General features: G+C 39.5%; 1 protein-coding gene and 1 non-coding gene across 3 annotated transcripts; one reads left to right on the forward strand and one right to left on the reverse strand.

Moving 5' to 3' along the window:
* Positions 1 to 933: 933 nt before the first annotated feature.
* On the forward strand, positions 934 to 14,812 carry dpysl5a (dihydropyrimidinase like 5a). Of its 2 annotated transcripts, none has more exons than XM_035994816.1 (13): positions 934 to 1,122; positions 3,564 to 3,834; positions 6,112 to 6,270; positions 6,905 to 7,084; positions 7,228 to 7,296; positions 7,472 to 7,516; positions 7,623 to 7,698; positions 9,762 to 9,918; positions 10,035 to 10,176; positions 10,425 to 10,567; positions 10,701 to 10,908; positions 11,750 to 11,918; positions 13,082 to 14,812. In XM_035994816.1, exons 2-13 carry the CDS (start codon positions 3,574 to 3,576, stop codon positions 13,165 to 13,167), a joined length of 1,695 nt encoding a protein of 564 aa, XP_035850709.1. In that variant the 5' UTR covers positions 934 to 1,122; positions 3,564 to 3,573; the 3' UTR covers positions 13,168 to 14,812. The 2 variants fall into 2 exon arrangements, with proteins under 2 accessions (XP_035850709.1, XP_031165964.1); XM_031310104.2 differs by lacking the exon at positions 934 to 1,122 and adding an exon at positions 3,225 to 3,377.
* trnaw-cca lies at positions 11,417 to 11,488 on the reverse strand. The gene has a single exon. It is a non-coding gene; the product is annotated as a tRNA-Trp (tRNA).
* Positions 14,813 to 15,601: the final 789 nt, after the last annotated feature.

The raw sequence follows: 15,601 nt of genomic DNA on the forward strand, positions 1-15,601 counted from the left end.
TCTGATAGTGGTACAGCCTCTCACAGTGGATACGCCTTACGCCCAAAGTAATTGGTTGCTAAGGTGACCAAGCCTTCACTCGGCGCTGCTGATTGGAGCGTCGCACCGTCTCACGGCCGATGCTGCAAGCTGCATCAAATTAACCACACAAAGATAGAATGGTACCGGAAGACAAGCGATTAGCCTACAAAATAAAAGCAGAAAAAAAATGTGTCCAAAGTGAGTCCCAGTACTTGTAGTAACACTTGTAAGACTACACTAATGTACAGTATATGTTGATTAGTGTTGCCAATGTAATGCTCTCATTCTTTAACAAAAAAATAAAGAAGACAGGTAAGCCACTGTAATATTAGTTTCAGACAATATGCAATTTAAACTAAATGATTTAGATTAATTTCTTGTAATTGCTGGAAATGCATATTTGTGTACGAGAGTACATTTGCATACATTTTAACTGAGTGCTACAAATACATATAATTGTAGGAGTCTATTATTGCTAACAATATATCTTAAGAATCGTATAATTTATGACTTTAGTATCATGTAAGAATATACAGTATGAGGCAGTAGCAAAACGTTTTCCCAATCCAATATTTGCAGCCTACTGGACCAATGTAGGGTATTTTCTTGCCTGGTGCATGATGGGGAGGTATTTGCATATGGTGCTGGTAGTAAAAGCTGTAAAAATTGCATATGGGGGGAAATTAATTTTTATTTCATGCAGATTGCTTCTTGAATGCCGTTCAGTCAAAGTCTGGTTGAAGACCTCTGAATTGCCATTCACATTAAAAGAGAGTGAATGAATAAAAATTAAAAAAAATAATAATAAAAAGTCTTTTAATCTGATTATCATGCACGTTTTATCACAGTTATACTTTGCAAAGGTAACAATCTGGGTTTTATTTTGAAAGCAAAACCGGATGTCTTACTTGTATCTCCTTCGCTGACTTGACGTTAATGATGCTGCGGTCTGCTGGTCCCGGACCGGCCAGGAAGGCATCCATCTGGTGTGTGTATCTCCCTGGGAAGTGCCATCCACGACTGTGTTGCATTCTGTTCCTGTAAGAAAGTAAGCAGAGAGCCGAGTGGAGCAGCAGCAGCAGCAGCAGGCCCATAGAGGAGGTATGTGCTCCACACCAGCATTATTCTGACTAGTTGGCTGCAATGGGTATATCTTCTCTCCTCCTGGAGCCTGGGGACTTATTTTTCCCATGCCCCCTGGCTTACACGTCTTGGTGTCTGCCCTGTCTGCTTTCCTGCCACCCTCCCAGAATCTATACACACCCTGAAGTACAACTACACCTAACAGTAGGACTGTGTTATTATAGTGTGAAGTCACTTTGCGCCGTTAGATAGCAAGCTTGTCTTCATTGTGGAGGAGGGAGAGGAGGGTCTAGTGCGGACTGGGAGTTGGGAAGGCGGTTTCTAGCTCGCTAATGAACGCTGTGCAGCCGATCATGCCGGATGGAGACCGGTTTCTTTGTGTCAAGTCGCACAAGTGGAAGTGTCATCATTCCACTGCGATCACACATTTGCAGTAAAATTACATTATTTGCCTAGATAATTATTCCGTGTGATACTAATTGACATATACAGCTATTGCGTTTGATTTGTAGCAGGGATTTAATAGATTTAATGGACAAATCAAATAAATATAGACATTTGAGCAAATACCAGGGCCTATCGTTTTATAATTATAGCCTACTATAAAGTGAACATTTATACTAGCCTATAGTTGCATATTTAATCTGTAATCGATTTATGTCTTTATACAGGTAACATAAGCTCACCTGTTTATTATTGACATATTGGCGTCAACTTACAGTATAGGCCCTGCAAAATAATAACTTTACTATAGCCTGTAGCTGCTTCTAGGCTTTGGGGAACACAGGAAATAATGCATGAGTGCTTCACCTTCTAAATGGTAGCCTGGTAGTATTAATGCCTATCCTAACCCATCCACCCCATTATCACATCAGATCTGTATATGTGAAGGAGTCCATGCCATGCAGTAAAGTAGCCGCACCCTCATACGCATCCTGCACGCACGCAAGCACGCAGGATGGAGACACACACACACACACACACACACACACACACACACACACACCATTATTATTACAGTGGTGTAAAAGGAAAGGGAGGAGATCTTGGAGATTGTGTCTTTTGTGTCTTTGTTATTGATGAATAGATTATCATCACTGGCAATGATCACACCCAGTTTATTATAACTAATAATTAGGAAATTAATTTTGTATGATTGTTCCTGTAATTGTTTTGTGTTGTTTGGAATGAAGTAGAGAGTAGAGCAACTATTGTGGTTGTGACAGAGTTGTAGCCAAAATTGTAGAAATACTAAGATCATGAGACCCCCAACGCACCCTCACTAAATTTGGACCTAGATATACATATATATATTCTGCAAATGCAAATGTAATTTAGCAACATAAAGGTGTAAGTGCTGTTTCAACTCTCCATGCTGCCAGGAATAAAATTCCAGATGATGAATCCATTATTCCTTTCCTTTTGTGGTCCAAAAGTCATCCAATTTAAATCTACTGAGTCAAAAAATACTGGAATCAGTCTATAACATACCCACCATGTGAACGTTATTAATTGTAAAATGTAAACCAAGTAACCAAAAACCAAAAACCCAAATTCCCAGAAACAATATTAAGGACATGACTTCATAGTTTGTAGTGGTAGCTACAGCCGTGGTTGTGACCCCTTAGTACAAAGCCAAATCTACTTGTGACCCCCCCCCCCCCCCCCAATCACACGTTCTTCAATCCAAACAGTGATTTTACCTTTAACGTTCTTTCATTAGAAGTAGATGCGGAAGAGGTAACAGTAGTATTTTGCAAGAAAAGAGGAGAGAAAAGTCCCAAACAATAAACCAAATGCTGTGTAGTAGAAATCATCTGACAAGCCCTTAGATTCACCTCGTGATGCCTTTTGGGGGTACTGATCCCCAGGTTGGGAAGCACTGGGTTAGAGTAGAGCTATTTGGCATGGATGTAGCGGAAGTGAACGCACCTCAACCTTCGTAGCTCATAATTTTCAGCCACTATGATTCTTTCTGTATAGCTTCTCAGTGAGGGAACATCATTGTAAGTGGCTTTATGCTGCTCTAGTTCTTTCAAAAGAATGACTTTATTGACCCTTGTCTGCCTTATTGTGATCCACAACTGGACTCAGCATCTTTCTATTCACCAGTGCATCAGTGTAAACTGGGACGTCAGGTCACAGGCGGTGACTGACACAGCCTACTCAGTCTTGTAGCTGATGTAAGTCACAGCCTGACGGACTGGTCACAGGACAGCATCACTGATTATTGTCTCTGCTAGTCTTACTACACTGTCTCAGCTCAGGATGAGGTACTGTAAAAAGTTCTCTTTCTCAAGTTTCTTGTAGAAACACTTGCTGTCGCTGTAACTTCTCTTCTGCTTTTTGTGGTTTAGTGGTTTTAGATTTAGTCAGTTTATCACAGTTTTAGCAGCTGCTCACAATAAAAAAATAACAGGATTAAAAAACATCTTTTTTTCCCTTTCTCTTCCTTACAGAGCCATAGCCATGTCTTCCAGCTCAGCAATGGTGCGGATCCTGATAAAGGGCGGCAAGGTGGTGAACGACGACTGCACCCAGGAGGCCGACGTCTACATTGAGAATGGCATCATCCAGCAGGTGGGGAAGGAGCTGATGATCCCAGGTGGAGCCAAAGTGATCGACGCCTCGGGAAAACTAGTCCTCCCCGGGGGTATTGACACCAGCGTCCACCTGGAGGAGAGCTTCATGAATGCCACCACGGCAGATGACTTCTACAGCGGTACCAAGGTAACGTCGGGCTGGAAAAACAGAAGCGAGAAGGGCTTAGATTGGAAGTAGGGCAACTGGCATTGTCCTAATTGTACAGTAGAACAGAGCAAAAGCAACACTTAATGTCACAGCATGTTTTACAGTCAAAGCATGAAATAAGAACCGTGTTTCTGCAGATTTAGATTCTGAAACTTGGTTTTCTAGTTCTAGTTCTTTTTTTTGGGCTAAATTTAACTCGACTCTCTTGGATATCCCTCTAATTTTGATAATGCTTGTGATCACAAATGTGTTGTTCTCTCTTTTAGATAGAGATCGATGAAAGCTTTCCACTGATGCTAATTTTAGCCGAGATGTCAGAGATGCTTCTTTAGTTTGTTTTTGATGAGATGAGGCAGCTTTCTTAATATTACTCTTGCTGTCAAAGTAAAAATGATACAGTTAGAACATAATGTAAACACTGCAATAGTAAAATAATATTAAATATAAAGCATGAAGATGGAATGCAAACAGCATGTTAAAAGTTATTTAAACTAGGAAGATGATGGTGACAGTTTGAACACTAAGAAAGCTGTATTGCTTGGCGGTATGGTCAGTTTTATAGTAGTTACATACTTACAGGCATCAATCTTGGAGGTAGAGCCCCAACCATTAGTTGATTAATCAATGAGTATATGGACAGAAAGTGAATCATAGAAGAAGTTAATCATACAGTATCTTGATAATGGATCAGTTGTTTAAGTCATTTTTAAGCAAACATAGTAAGACATTCTCTGGTTGTCAGCTTCTCAAATGTGAAGATTTTCTGGCTTTCCTACTTTTCTATGAATGTACACTAAATATCTTTGAGTTTTGGACTGTTGGTTGGACAAAACAAGACATTTGAAGACATCACCTTGGACTCAGATCTGTAGGTTGTTGAATGCTCCTCAGAGAGCCAGATGTCACACATTAGAAGTAGTAATCATAAACCAGATAAACAGCTGACAGAAGCAGGATAATCGCTTAAAAACATGCATAGAAAATAGTAAAGAAGCATTTAAATACAGTATAACAACAAGCTGGAAGCTAAAACAACACGTGTAAACCAGATGTGACTTCTGATAGACATCTTTCGCAAATTTCCGACATTATACAGACTAAATGATTGATCAGTTAGTCAAGAAAATAATCAGCAGATTTAAAGATTTAAAACTGGAAATCTGGAAGTGTCCCAAGGTTGCAGAGTTTCACCAACATTACACGAAGATGATTTGGCACTTTGCTGTTGGCGAGGGATAGCCTATTCTGCTTCAGGGCACCATGATGACTCATCAGTCTGGAGTGCTTTGAGATGATGGAGTATGAGAGATGACGGAGGCTGGGTTTAAGTTCTTTTAGAAACTGGACAGACAGACCGCGGCTGCCGGTAGACGCTGGTGACAGACACTGTTCTCCACTGTTCTCTCCTCATTCCTCTCTCCTCGCCCCTCCCTGCCTGCTCCGCTGCCGCCGTGCTCCAAAAAAGTCCAGAGACAAATGCATATCAGTATCTGTTTCCATGGATACCGGGGGGCTGCTGCAAAGACTGCTGCAAAGCCTTTTCAGTCACGCCATTGTGCTTGGAGACAATGGTTCTCAGACCCACGCCCCCCTGGTCCTCTCCCACTACACACCGATCCACTCTAGGGTCACTCAGCTGACAGATGCTCATTGACGCATGCACTTATACACAAAACACACTCTGTCTTCACTGGTTGGGGTTATTAGGATTTACTGTAGTGTGGGTTAAAAAAACCATCTAAATCTAAAAAATAAAAATAAACATCTAAATCTGTTTTTGGAGGATAATAAGTCAGAAGTGCTGATGTCGTGAAGAAATTATATTATTATTAGATTATACTGTGAGGGGCAGTTCATTGTGTGCTTTAACAACTGAAGGATTTATATTGTCCTCAGCAGTCAACTGCAAATAACCATAAAAATATGCATTAATGGCAACTGAGGCTTCTACTTTTATGCTTAGAGCAGGAGCTGCGTTGATCAGTAGATTACAGTCCCTTCAGTATTTATGGGTTTAACAAATCAATATCTTTTGCTTCAACGTCTCTTAATGCCTTGGTTTAATGATCATTTCGTTTAATTTAAGGTCCGCTCATTTCAGTTGAACTAAGTTCATTTTAGTCTTTAATGGTAATTGATTAAAAAAAAACACATTGACACACTAAAAGAAGTGTAAACAATACAACACAATAAAAATCGCAGAATTACATCCTACAATTGTAGTGACTTGAAAGCAGTTGTTTGCATTTCTTCTAGGCTGCTCTAGCTGGCGGTACAACCATGGTGATCGCACACATTCTGCCAGAGAAGAATGAGTCTTTGCTGGAAGCCTACGAGACGTGCCGCAGCTCGGCGGACTCCAAAGCCTGCTGTGACTACGCTCTGCACGTGGGAGTTACTTGGTGGGGACCCAAGGTACTCACAACACTGTTCCTCCCTCTCCACATGATCTTTTTCTTTCCAGAATAATTTGTTTTTATGGCAAAAAAACAACAACATTTAGTCTTAAACTGTTAGCTATGAGCAGCCTATAATGTTTCTTACTTCTGTTGTCTGTTAGTGACTTCCTACAATTTCCAGAATGCTTTTCGACAGCCTCCACAGACTAGTCTCTTACATGTTTCTTTCAGCTCCTTATGTGTAGGTGAAGACATGGAGATGAGTGAGAACAATACCTAAACCAGAGTGTTTTTTTATGCCAGGACAAAGTAAAAGTTTTGTCATACTTGCTACTGTGTTGCATTCTGGTTAATTGAGGCTAGTAGAGACGCTGATGATGAATTTCTGACTGTATCGTTTTTAAACACTGGTTCAAAATGGTGACATAAGAAAGAAGCTCTTGCTGTTTGGTTAAAAGAAAAACTGGTGTTTGCAATATATATTTTAATCTCTACTTATCCACAAGAATAAACTGAATTTACCACCAAATGACAACAAGGACACAAAGTAAAAGTACACCAATGGCTGAGAACTGGATTCTTCTCTGTACAAGAAAACTTGGTTCAGGTTGAGAGATGCTAGAGCTCATTTACACTTTCCCTTCCTGCAGGTGCGAGCTGAGATGGAGAAGCTGGTGAGGGAGCACGGAGTGAATTCCTTTCAGATGTTCATGGCCTATAAGGACATGTTCATGCTGAGGGACAGCGAGCTCTTCCAGGCTCTGCAGCACTGTAAGGACATTGGAGCTATAGCACGAGTCCATGCTGAAAATGGGGAACTGGTGGCAGAGGTGAGGGGGAATCATTTCAATACATTCTCATTCTGTCCATTCGCTCTATTGTAGTATACACACATTAAATGGACATAAATGCTTGTGTTAATGTACCTATTTGTTGTTTACATTATTCATGACTTCCTCTTGCATCTTCCCAGGGTGCAAAAGAAGCATTGGACCTGGGCATTAGTGGCCCAGAGGGGATTGAAATCAGCAGGCCTGAAGAGGTATTACAGTCAGGATTATCCCGGTTTCCCCTCAATTACTGTCACTCAAGCTAAAATAAACTTTTATTATATTCAGACCCTTGTCAAGAATATTTATATTTTTACGGTAATGAAATGAATAAAGTCTCTACCTTTGTATCTCCCCGTGATTCCTCACAGTCTTGTTTCTTTACAGTTGGAAGCAGAGGCGACTCACAGGGCAATCACCATCGCCAACAGGGTGAGTGAGATCTCTCCCACACAAAAAGAGAAATACATATTGGTGAAAAGAAAAGATCAGTTTTTCTATAGAACATTCTGTACTTTGTTTTTTTTTCTTCTGTTAGGCCCACTGCCCGATCTATCTCGTCAATGTGTCCAGTATGCCTGCAGGAGATGTAGTGGCTGCAGCCAAGATGCAGGGTAAGGGTTCATTTCTGATACAATTATCATGATCACGTTTGGAATTTTTCCAAAGCAAGCACTGTGCCTACATACAGAAAATATGGTTACACTTTACTTGAAGGTATCTACATAAGAGTGACATGACACTGTCATGAATGGGTCATAAACATTATAAACAAGTCATAAACATTTATGACATAACGCTTCTTTTAGTAAGTAAGTCATCCGGTTTTTGTCATGACAAGTTCTGGTTGGGGTTAGGGTTCATGTGTCATGACTGTGTCATGTGTTCATGACAGTGTCATGTCACTCTTCTGTAGATACCCTCAAGTAAAGTGTTACAGAAAATATTTACTACTGGAGATTTACTTTTGAAATTGTAATTTTCTAAATTATACAATCTGAATTAAATGTAATCACCGGGAGAGGTTTATGGTCAGTGTAACTCTTATCAGTTCAATTTTCTAAGCACAAACAGACATTTGGAAAAACAGAAAAATGGGTTCCAATATCCAATTTTTTATTTTTTTCCACCTTGACAAATTAAAAAATTGGATCTTTAAACTGTTTTTCCAATTTTCTGTTTTTATTCAGAGGATCAGAAATTTAGAAAATAACAAAATTGCGTCTGGGCTCCAATTATTCAATACTGCAATGGTATTCTCTCCCTCGTTCCGCCTAGCTATGCCCCCCCCCCCAATAATTGGAGCCCAGATACAATTTTGTAATTTTCTCAATTTCTGATCCTCTGAATAAAAAACAGAAAATTGGAAAAACAGGTTAATGATCCAATTTTTTAATTTGTCAAGGTGTAAAAAAAATGAAAAATTGGATATTTGAACCCATTTTTCTGTTTTTCCAAATGTCCGTTTATTGAACTGATAAGCGTTACACTGACCGTTTATGATGGTAATTCTGATTTGGTTCTTTATAACCCATGAAATCTAAATGAACTGGGACCCAGTACTCTTGCTGTGGGGAGTGTGGAGCAGCACTGGTGGAACACATATTTTGGAATTGCAAAAATAAGCAGCCTTTTGGGGAGATTATTTTTTACTATCAATATTGAATTTCTCTCTCTGTATTTTGGTGATACGTCTAAAGGTTTGCGTAAAGGTTAGATCTATCTCCTGGCGATCTGCAAGTAAAACCACTGTCACCATATGCTAGCTTTAGAGAAACCTCCTTAGCATGGACCTTTTCATAGACACCGTCAAATACTGTGGAAGAAAAGTTCCCTCAGGTCCAATTCAGTGGCTGGTTAAGAGGAGTTTCGCACAGTGGAAACAGAAGTTCACAAAAAGCTGTAGAATTCTCTCTGACCAGAAGGGCTTTCTGGCCAGGGTTTTATATAAGGTTACAGGAAACAACAGAATAAACAAAAAGATAAGAAGACATTCAACTCACAAGTCTGTCTGGGTAGATTTGCATAGACTCAATACTGTCTGCTTCAACTAATCTAATCTTTGTTGGAGCCGACCTGGCCTCTAAACAAAAGGTCTCAGTAATCATAAATGCTTCCTCTTAACACTAAGCTCGAAAAGGCAGATAGACGTGATTAAATTCAGGATACCTTAAAGGTTGTTGATTAGGTAAAATAGTTTCAGCACAGTCAAAATGTCATACAGAACAGTCGCAACTTGATCAATGAACAGATAAGAGAATATTAGGATAAGATTAGACCAAAACTCTTATTCCTTTTCTTCTACACTACTCACTGACACTGAGTATTTGCTGAGTATCCCACACACAATCTTTTTTACATTCCTCTTTATTTCTCCTTTTTGTGTTCAATATTAAAGGACAATGGTTCCTAAAATCCTGTGTAATGAACTCCCATCCCATCAACTTTCATAATGGTCCTCTTATTTTTAATGTTAAAAGCCAAATGTTATAAAAAGTCAACTTTTGAAATAGTAATCTGGACAAAAAAGATTTTTTTTAAAGTCACTAGTTTGTTTAAGAGTGAAACAAGTCATGGTTTACTTGCTTAATCTTTTAATCTCTTGCTTGCTTAATCTCTGCCGCTTTTCACTATCATTGGATCCAGTGTGCATTTATACTGTACTGTGTAACCATAGGTAAGGTGGTCCACGGTGAAACAACCACAGCCCACGCTGTGCTGAACGGTATGCAGTACTATCACCAGGACTGGGCCCATGCTGCTGCCCACGTTACCGTGCCTCCTCTCCGCCTGGACCCCAATACTCCCAGTTTCCTAATGAGCCTGCTGGGAAAGTGAGGAAAACACTATAAAATCTCACATTTAATGTAATATGATGTCAGGGTTTCCGGTTTCTTCCACCGCTGCAGTAATAAATGTGACTTCCATCTCTCTCTCTGTTTGGCTGCAGTGACACTCTGAATGTTGTGGGGTCCGACCACCGTCCATTCACCATCAAACAGAGAGCCATGGGCAAGGATGATTTCACAAAGATCCCCCACGGGCTTCCTGGTATTCAGGATCGCATGAGCGTCATCTGGGAGAAAGGAGTGGTATGTGTAGCTCTTTTGTTCCTGTCTGGCTGCCATAAGACTTAACACAGATAGGTCGTCTGTTTTGTTTTGGTGGTTATCGATTCAAACTTTAAAAACAACATCAAACACAGCGAGTAAAGGCACAAAAAACATCTGCTTCGGCTTTTGGTGCAACAGTTGATCCAGTCCAGATGTCGTGTGTGATTTTAAGTTCATTCTTAAGGTTACAAACGTATTTTGAGGCACGTCTTTGTTATCATTCACAGATTGGGGGAAAGATGGATGAGAATCGCTTTGTTGCAGTCACGAGCTCAAACGCGGCCAAGATCTACAACCTCTACCCGAGGAAAGGAAGGATCATCCCAGGAGCAGATGCTGATGTGGTGGTTTGGGACCCCGAGGGATCAAAGTATGAAACTCAATCCATCCATTCATCGACCACCTTGCCTCGCTGCAGCTTTTATCTTGAATCCCTCAAGCTGATTAGCTGTTTGTCTGATTTAACTGGGTCATCTTTTTTTCTTTTCCATCTCTGTCTGCAGGACCATTTCTGTGGATAACCAGGTCCAGGGAGGAGATGTAAACCTGTATGAAGGTCTCCGCTGTCATGGTGTACCCCTGGTCACCATCAGCCGTGGCCGTCTGGTCTATGAAAATGGCATATTCACGTGTGCTGAGGGCTCTGGGAAGTTTTGCCCCCTGAGGACCTTCCCAGATTACCTCTACAAGAAGATGGTTCAGAGGGAAAAGGTACCAGACAGAACTTTCTTTCCTTCCTTCCTTCACCCCTTCCTTATTTCTTTCTTTCATTTTTCCCTTCTTCTTTGCTTTCTTTCTTTCCTTATTTCCTTCTTGTGATTCCTTCTTAAGTGTCCCTCTTTTGTTTCCTTGTTTCATTCTCTTGTTTCCTTCCTTTTATTCCCTTCTTTTGTTTCCTTGGTTCCTTCTTTGTTTTTTTTCCATTCCTTTCTTACTTCATTCCCCTCTGGCCTTCTCTCTTTCCTTCCTTCTTTTCTTACTTCCTTCTTTTGATTCCTTCTCAATTGTCAGTAGAATAATTTAACTTTGATGAGCCTGATCTGCGAAAGATCAGGAAAGAATTACGCAATGCACACTAAAGGACAATAAGGATGCGTGTGGGTCCACATGTGCTAGACAAGCAAACTGGTTGCTTGTTTTGTATGGTATTGCCCATTCTTATGAAGTGGTCGAACATGTGGTATTCTTTTTTTAACTTGCAACAGCAAACAAATTGTTTTGACCCTGACGTGATTTGAACACGCAACCTTCTGATCTGGAGTCAGACGCGCTACCGTTGCACCACAGAGTCAGTCCTATGTAATGGGAATAATATTAGCATGAAGTAACAGTATCTCTATTTGAGAAGGATATTCTGGTCTCACCCCTGCAGTTACTAATGCTATTCCTACTGCTACTCGTTTACTCCAAGAAATAGTTTTCTTCTAACGTTTACAAGTTGTTATACCACTATTTCAAAAGGTTTTTTTGCGTTCACGTGTTCATTAACCTGATTGTATTTATTTGTATGTGTAATATATATGTGTATGTGTGTTGACATGTGACCTACCAGTGCCAGGCTGTGAAAGCTGTTGAGCGCGAGCCCTACACAGGGGATGTTGTTCCGGTGCTCAACTCAGGAAAGAGGGACTTTGGGGTTTCAGATCTGGACACTCCGACACGTCCCTGCACCCGGCACGGGGGCGTGAGGGACCTCCAAGAGTCCAGCTTCAGCCTGTCTGGTGAGAATCAACAGATCTATTCAGATATTAGCGAACATCTCTTTCATATGATGATGAGTGTAAGTGGATGTATGTTTTAGGCTGTATTCTTTTATACACTGGAGTATATTTGGTACATTGAGAGATGCTGTATTTTGTTACTGATTTTCAAACCTTTAAAAAATATACTACTTGGCCTGATGAGGGTGCCGTAATTAAAGAAATTAAGAGGGACAGTGGTTTTTTTATAGCACTTTTCAAAAGAAAGTTACAAATTGTTTTGCCAAACCAAGGTATATAGAAGGCTTACGCATCCTTTATTTCAGTTATATTCTTCACATTTGTATATATTCAGACCTAGAAGTTGCCTAATACACTTTTAAAAGTATTTTAAAGATTTGACAGTAGAGAGCTAACAGGAAATATGGGGAGAGATAAAGATTGACATGCAACAAAGGTCTGTGGTCGGACTCAAACTATTTATTAGGGGTGTGCAAAAAAATCGATTCACATTCGAATCGCGATTCAAGCTCTACCGATTCAAAATCGATTCATAGAATTCCAAAAATCGATTCATATTTTTTAATCTCTTTTTAATCTTTTTTTTCTACTGCAATCACGGGAAAAGTAACTACATTTACATACTGTGAATCGTTTTTTGAATCGAGAAACGTTTTTGAATCGAAAATCAATTTTGAATCGAATCTTGAGCCTGAAAATCGATATTGAATCGAATTGTGACATTTTCTGAATCGTGCACCCCTACTATTTATGTTCAGTATCCTAACCCCTAGGCCACCAGGGCAGCCCTCTAACAAACATGTAGGCATATGAGGAATAGTTACTGTACAATATGTTAGTGCCTGGGAATTCATTTTGTCTTGGAAGTTGACCGTTTTCTGTGTTTGAGTATAACCATTGTTCAGGCAACAGAAGGCCAGATTCGGTGCCATAAATGTATACTGGAGCAGCATTTTAAATGGAATAAACAGAATTTATCTTTCAAAGTATACTGCGTTGCTTGAATCCACCTAGACCTGAACATTAAGGTCACATTACATTAACTGTTTAGAGAACCCTAGAAAAAATATGATTGAGCTGCACATAAACACTACGAGGAAATAGTAGTTCCTTGTGTTTCACTGCTGACCCTATGCACATGATCACATTCCCTGCTGCTCCAGGTGCCCAGATCGATGACAAGATTCCAAAGAGATCCTCGGCCAGGATCCTCGCTCCTCCTGGAGGGAGATCCAGCGGGATCTGGTAACCAATCAGACGGCCATTACGTGAAGCGGAAGAATGACACCGGAGGGAAACATGTGGCCAAGCAAGATGACTTGTTTTTCTTTCTGGAAGCTTAGAATATGTGTGGGCTAATGGAGTCTTGTTTTCTATTATGTTGAACTCAGCACAGTTACATAGGACTGTAAAACATTAAACTGTATGACATTTGCCGTAATAAAATTGGAATATGGATCAAGGAAAACGATTGCTAAGTGGTTATAGCTATCAAATTTCTGTAATATGTTAACCAAACATAAGCAGCAAAAAAAAGACGAGATGCCAATAATTACTTTGGCTGTTGGATCATGTTAGGGGAAATATCTTACTAATAGTTTTAGCGATATCAAGGTGAGTCATGGTTTTTATGATGCGATTGTGTTACCTCACTGTAAAATACGATTTTGCACTTGTATCATGTACTATTTAGATGCCTTTTTACATGATTTAATGTCACAAATATCACAAATGTCTTTTTACTGCGAGCCATGGTGAATGAAATGTAATAGATTATTACAAGGGTGTTCGGCATGACATGAATATGTCAGTTATGAAAAATGTAGTTGACCAATTGATGAAAAATATCATAATGCAAGCTAACCTTTTATATGCGTTTATTTATTTTTTTATATTGCATTATTTGTGCTATCTTCCGTCGATGCTACTGTGTTAGAATTATTTCCTAAGTAAGAATGAGGACTTTGTTCAGTAGTTCATCATTGTCAGATTAGCATTTCAGATCATGTTTACAGCCTTATAGCAGAATAAACTTCTGTTCCACCCCCACCAAATGTGAATGAACCTATGCGGTGTGTACTGTGCATGGTAGCATAGTTAGAACTACTGTAATAAGCACTAATATTGCTCATGTTACGCAGCATTCCTTGTGATCGTATCCATTTTCCACAGAGAGCAAAAAGTCTCACCCAAACTGCCTTTTTCTCACCTGAGAACACTGACACCCACACCGCCCGGCACAGATCATAAAACTTTGATCGCTGTCGTTTCTTTTAGAAGTCTGCACTTTTTACTGGTCTGAAAGGGCACGTTCCTCTGACTGACACTTCCGATGTAACACAGCACTGTGAAGCATATAGAGAAGGAGAAGTGATCCTCTTCAGCATTCACAGAGTTGAAGTTTAACAGCAGATATGTTAGTCCATTAATGCCATTCCTTCAGGGGATCAAATGCCTTCACACTGTACGCCACTGAAAGCTCAGCATCATAACTGGAAGGCATGGTTGTTTAGCAACTACAGAAAAGCACTGACACTACTACTGTATTTCTATTGTTTGCTTTTAGTTTGACAGAGTTGTTCTTGTGAATAATTGTCTTAGTAATTGATTTTGTTGTGTTTTTGTTGAAACTGCAGTGTAAGCAGGGGTGCACACAAGATTTTTTGTTCAAAAGATCCTCACACTACAGTAAAAGTCCTACATCATTGTTTGTTTTTTTTGTTACAGATTTCACTTTTAGAAGCTCCAGTGAATCTTGTTGTGTCTTCCCGCTCCCAAACGTACACTGGTGCTGAACAATGTGACGTCACGTTGAATTCCTTTTATCTCTTATTTCTTCTTGCAGCTCTTTATCACATGATTTGAGTGCAAATAAACCACAATGAAATCTCCAACTGAATCCTGTGTCTTTTTGCTGACCCGTGGTAAAGAGTATTACTCAAATACTGCACTTGTACTGTGCTTTACTTTAAAACTTCAATTTTAATGCTACTTTATACTTCTATTTCACTACATTTCAGAGAGAAATACTGTACTTTTTACTCCACTACATCTATTTGACAGCTATAACACGTTGCTTTAAAACCTGTGGTTTCCAATCATTTTTGGCTTTTGACCTCTGACAAAAAAGCAGTGTCTAGTTTGGGTCTTACTTCCTCCGATGTAAGTTGTATGTAAATAACTGTGTAAGGGCCACAGAGTTAAATCTGTTAGATATATCACCAAAAAAAAGAAAATGTACACAACTTTGTGTAGCAGACAGTGCCTTCTTTTTCCTTTTTTCCCATTTAATCATCTCACACTCACAATCTTATAACCCTTAGGAGGGGGGCCCGGAATATAAGCTATCGATATATCACTCACAGGAGACTTTATTTTGCAGAACAAGCATTTTTACTTTAATACTTTAAGTCCATTTTACTAATAATACTTCTGTTAACTATTTTACCCCCCATTCTCAGTTCAGCTTGTCCAATATGACGATTTCGTGCTTTCCTCTGTTTTATATAATTATAAAATGAATATCGTTGGGTTTTGGACGATTGGTTGGACAAAACAAGACATTTGAAAACATCCGTTTAGGCTTTAAGAAACTGTGATGGATGGATGGATTTTCACAATTTTGTAACACTTTACATCAAACTATTAATGAATTGATTAATCAAGTAAACAATCAATAACAA

The sequence above is a fragment of the Sander lucioperca genome, chromosome 18, assembly GCF_008315115.2.
Source record: "Sander lucioperca isolate FBNREF2018 chromosome 18, SLUC_FBN_1.2, whole genome shotgun sequence".
Classification (NCBI taxonomy): domain Eukaryota; kingdom Metazoa; phylum Chordata; class Actinopteri; order Perciformes; family Percidae; genus Sander; species Sander lucioperca.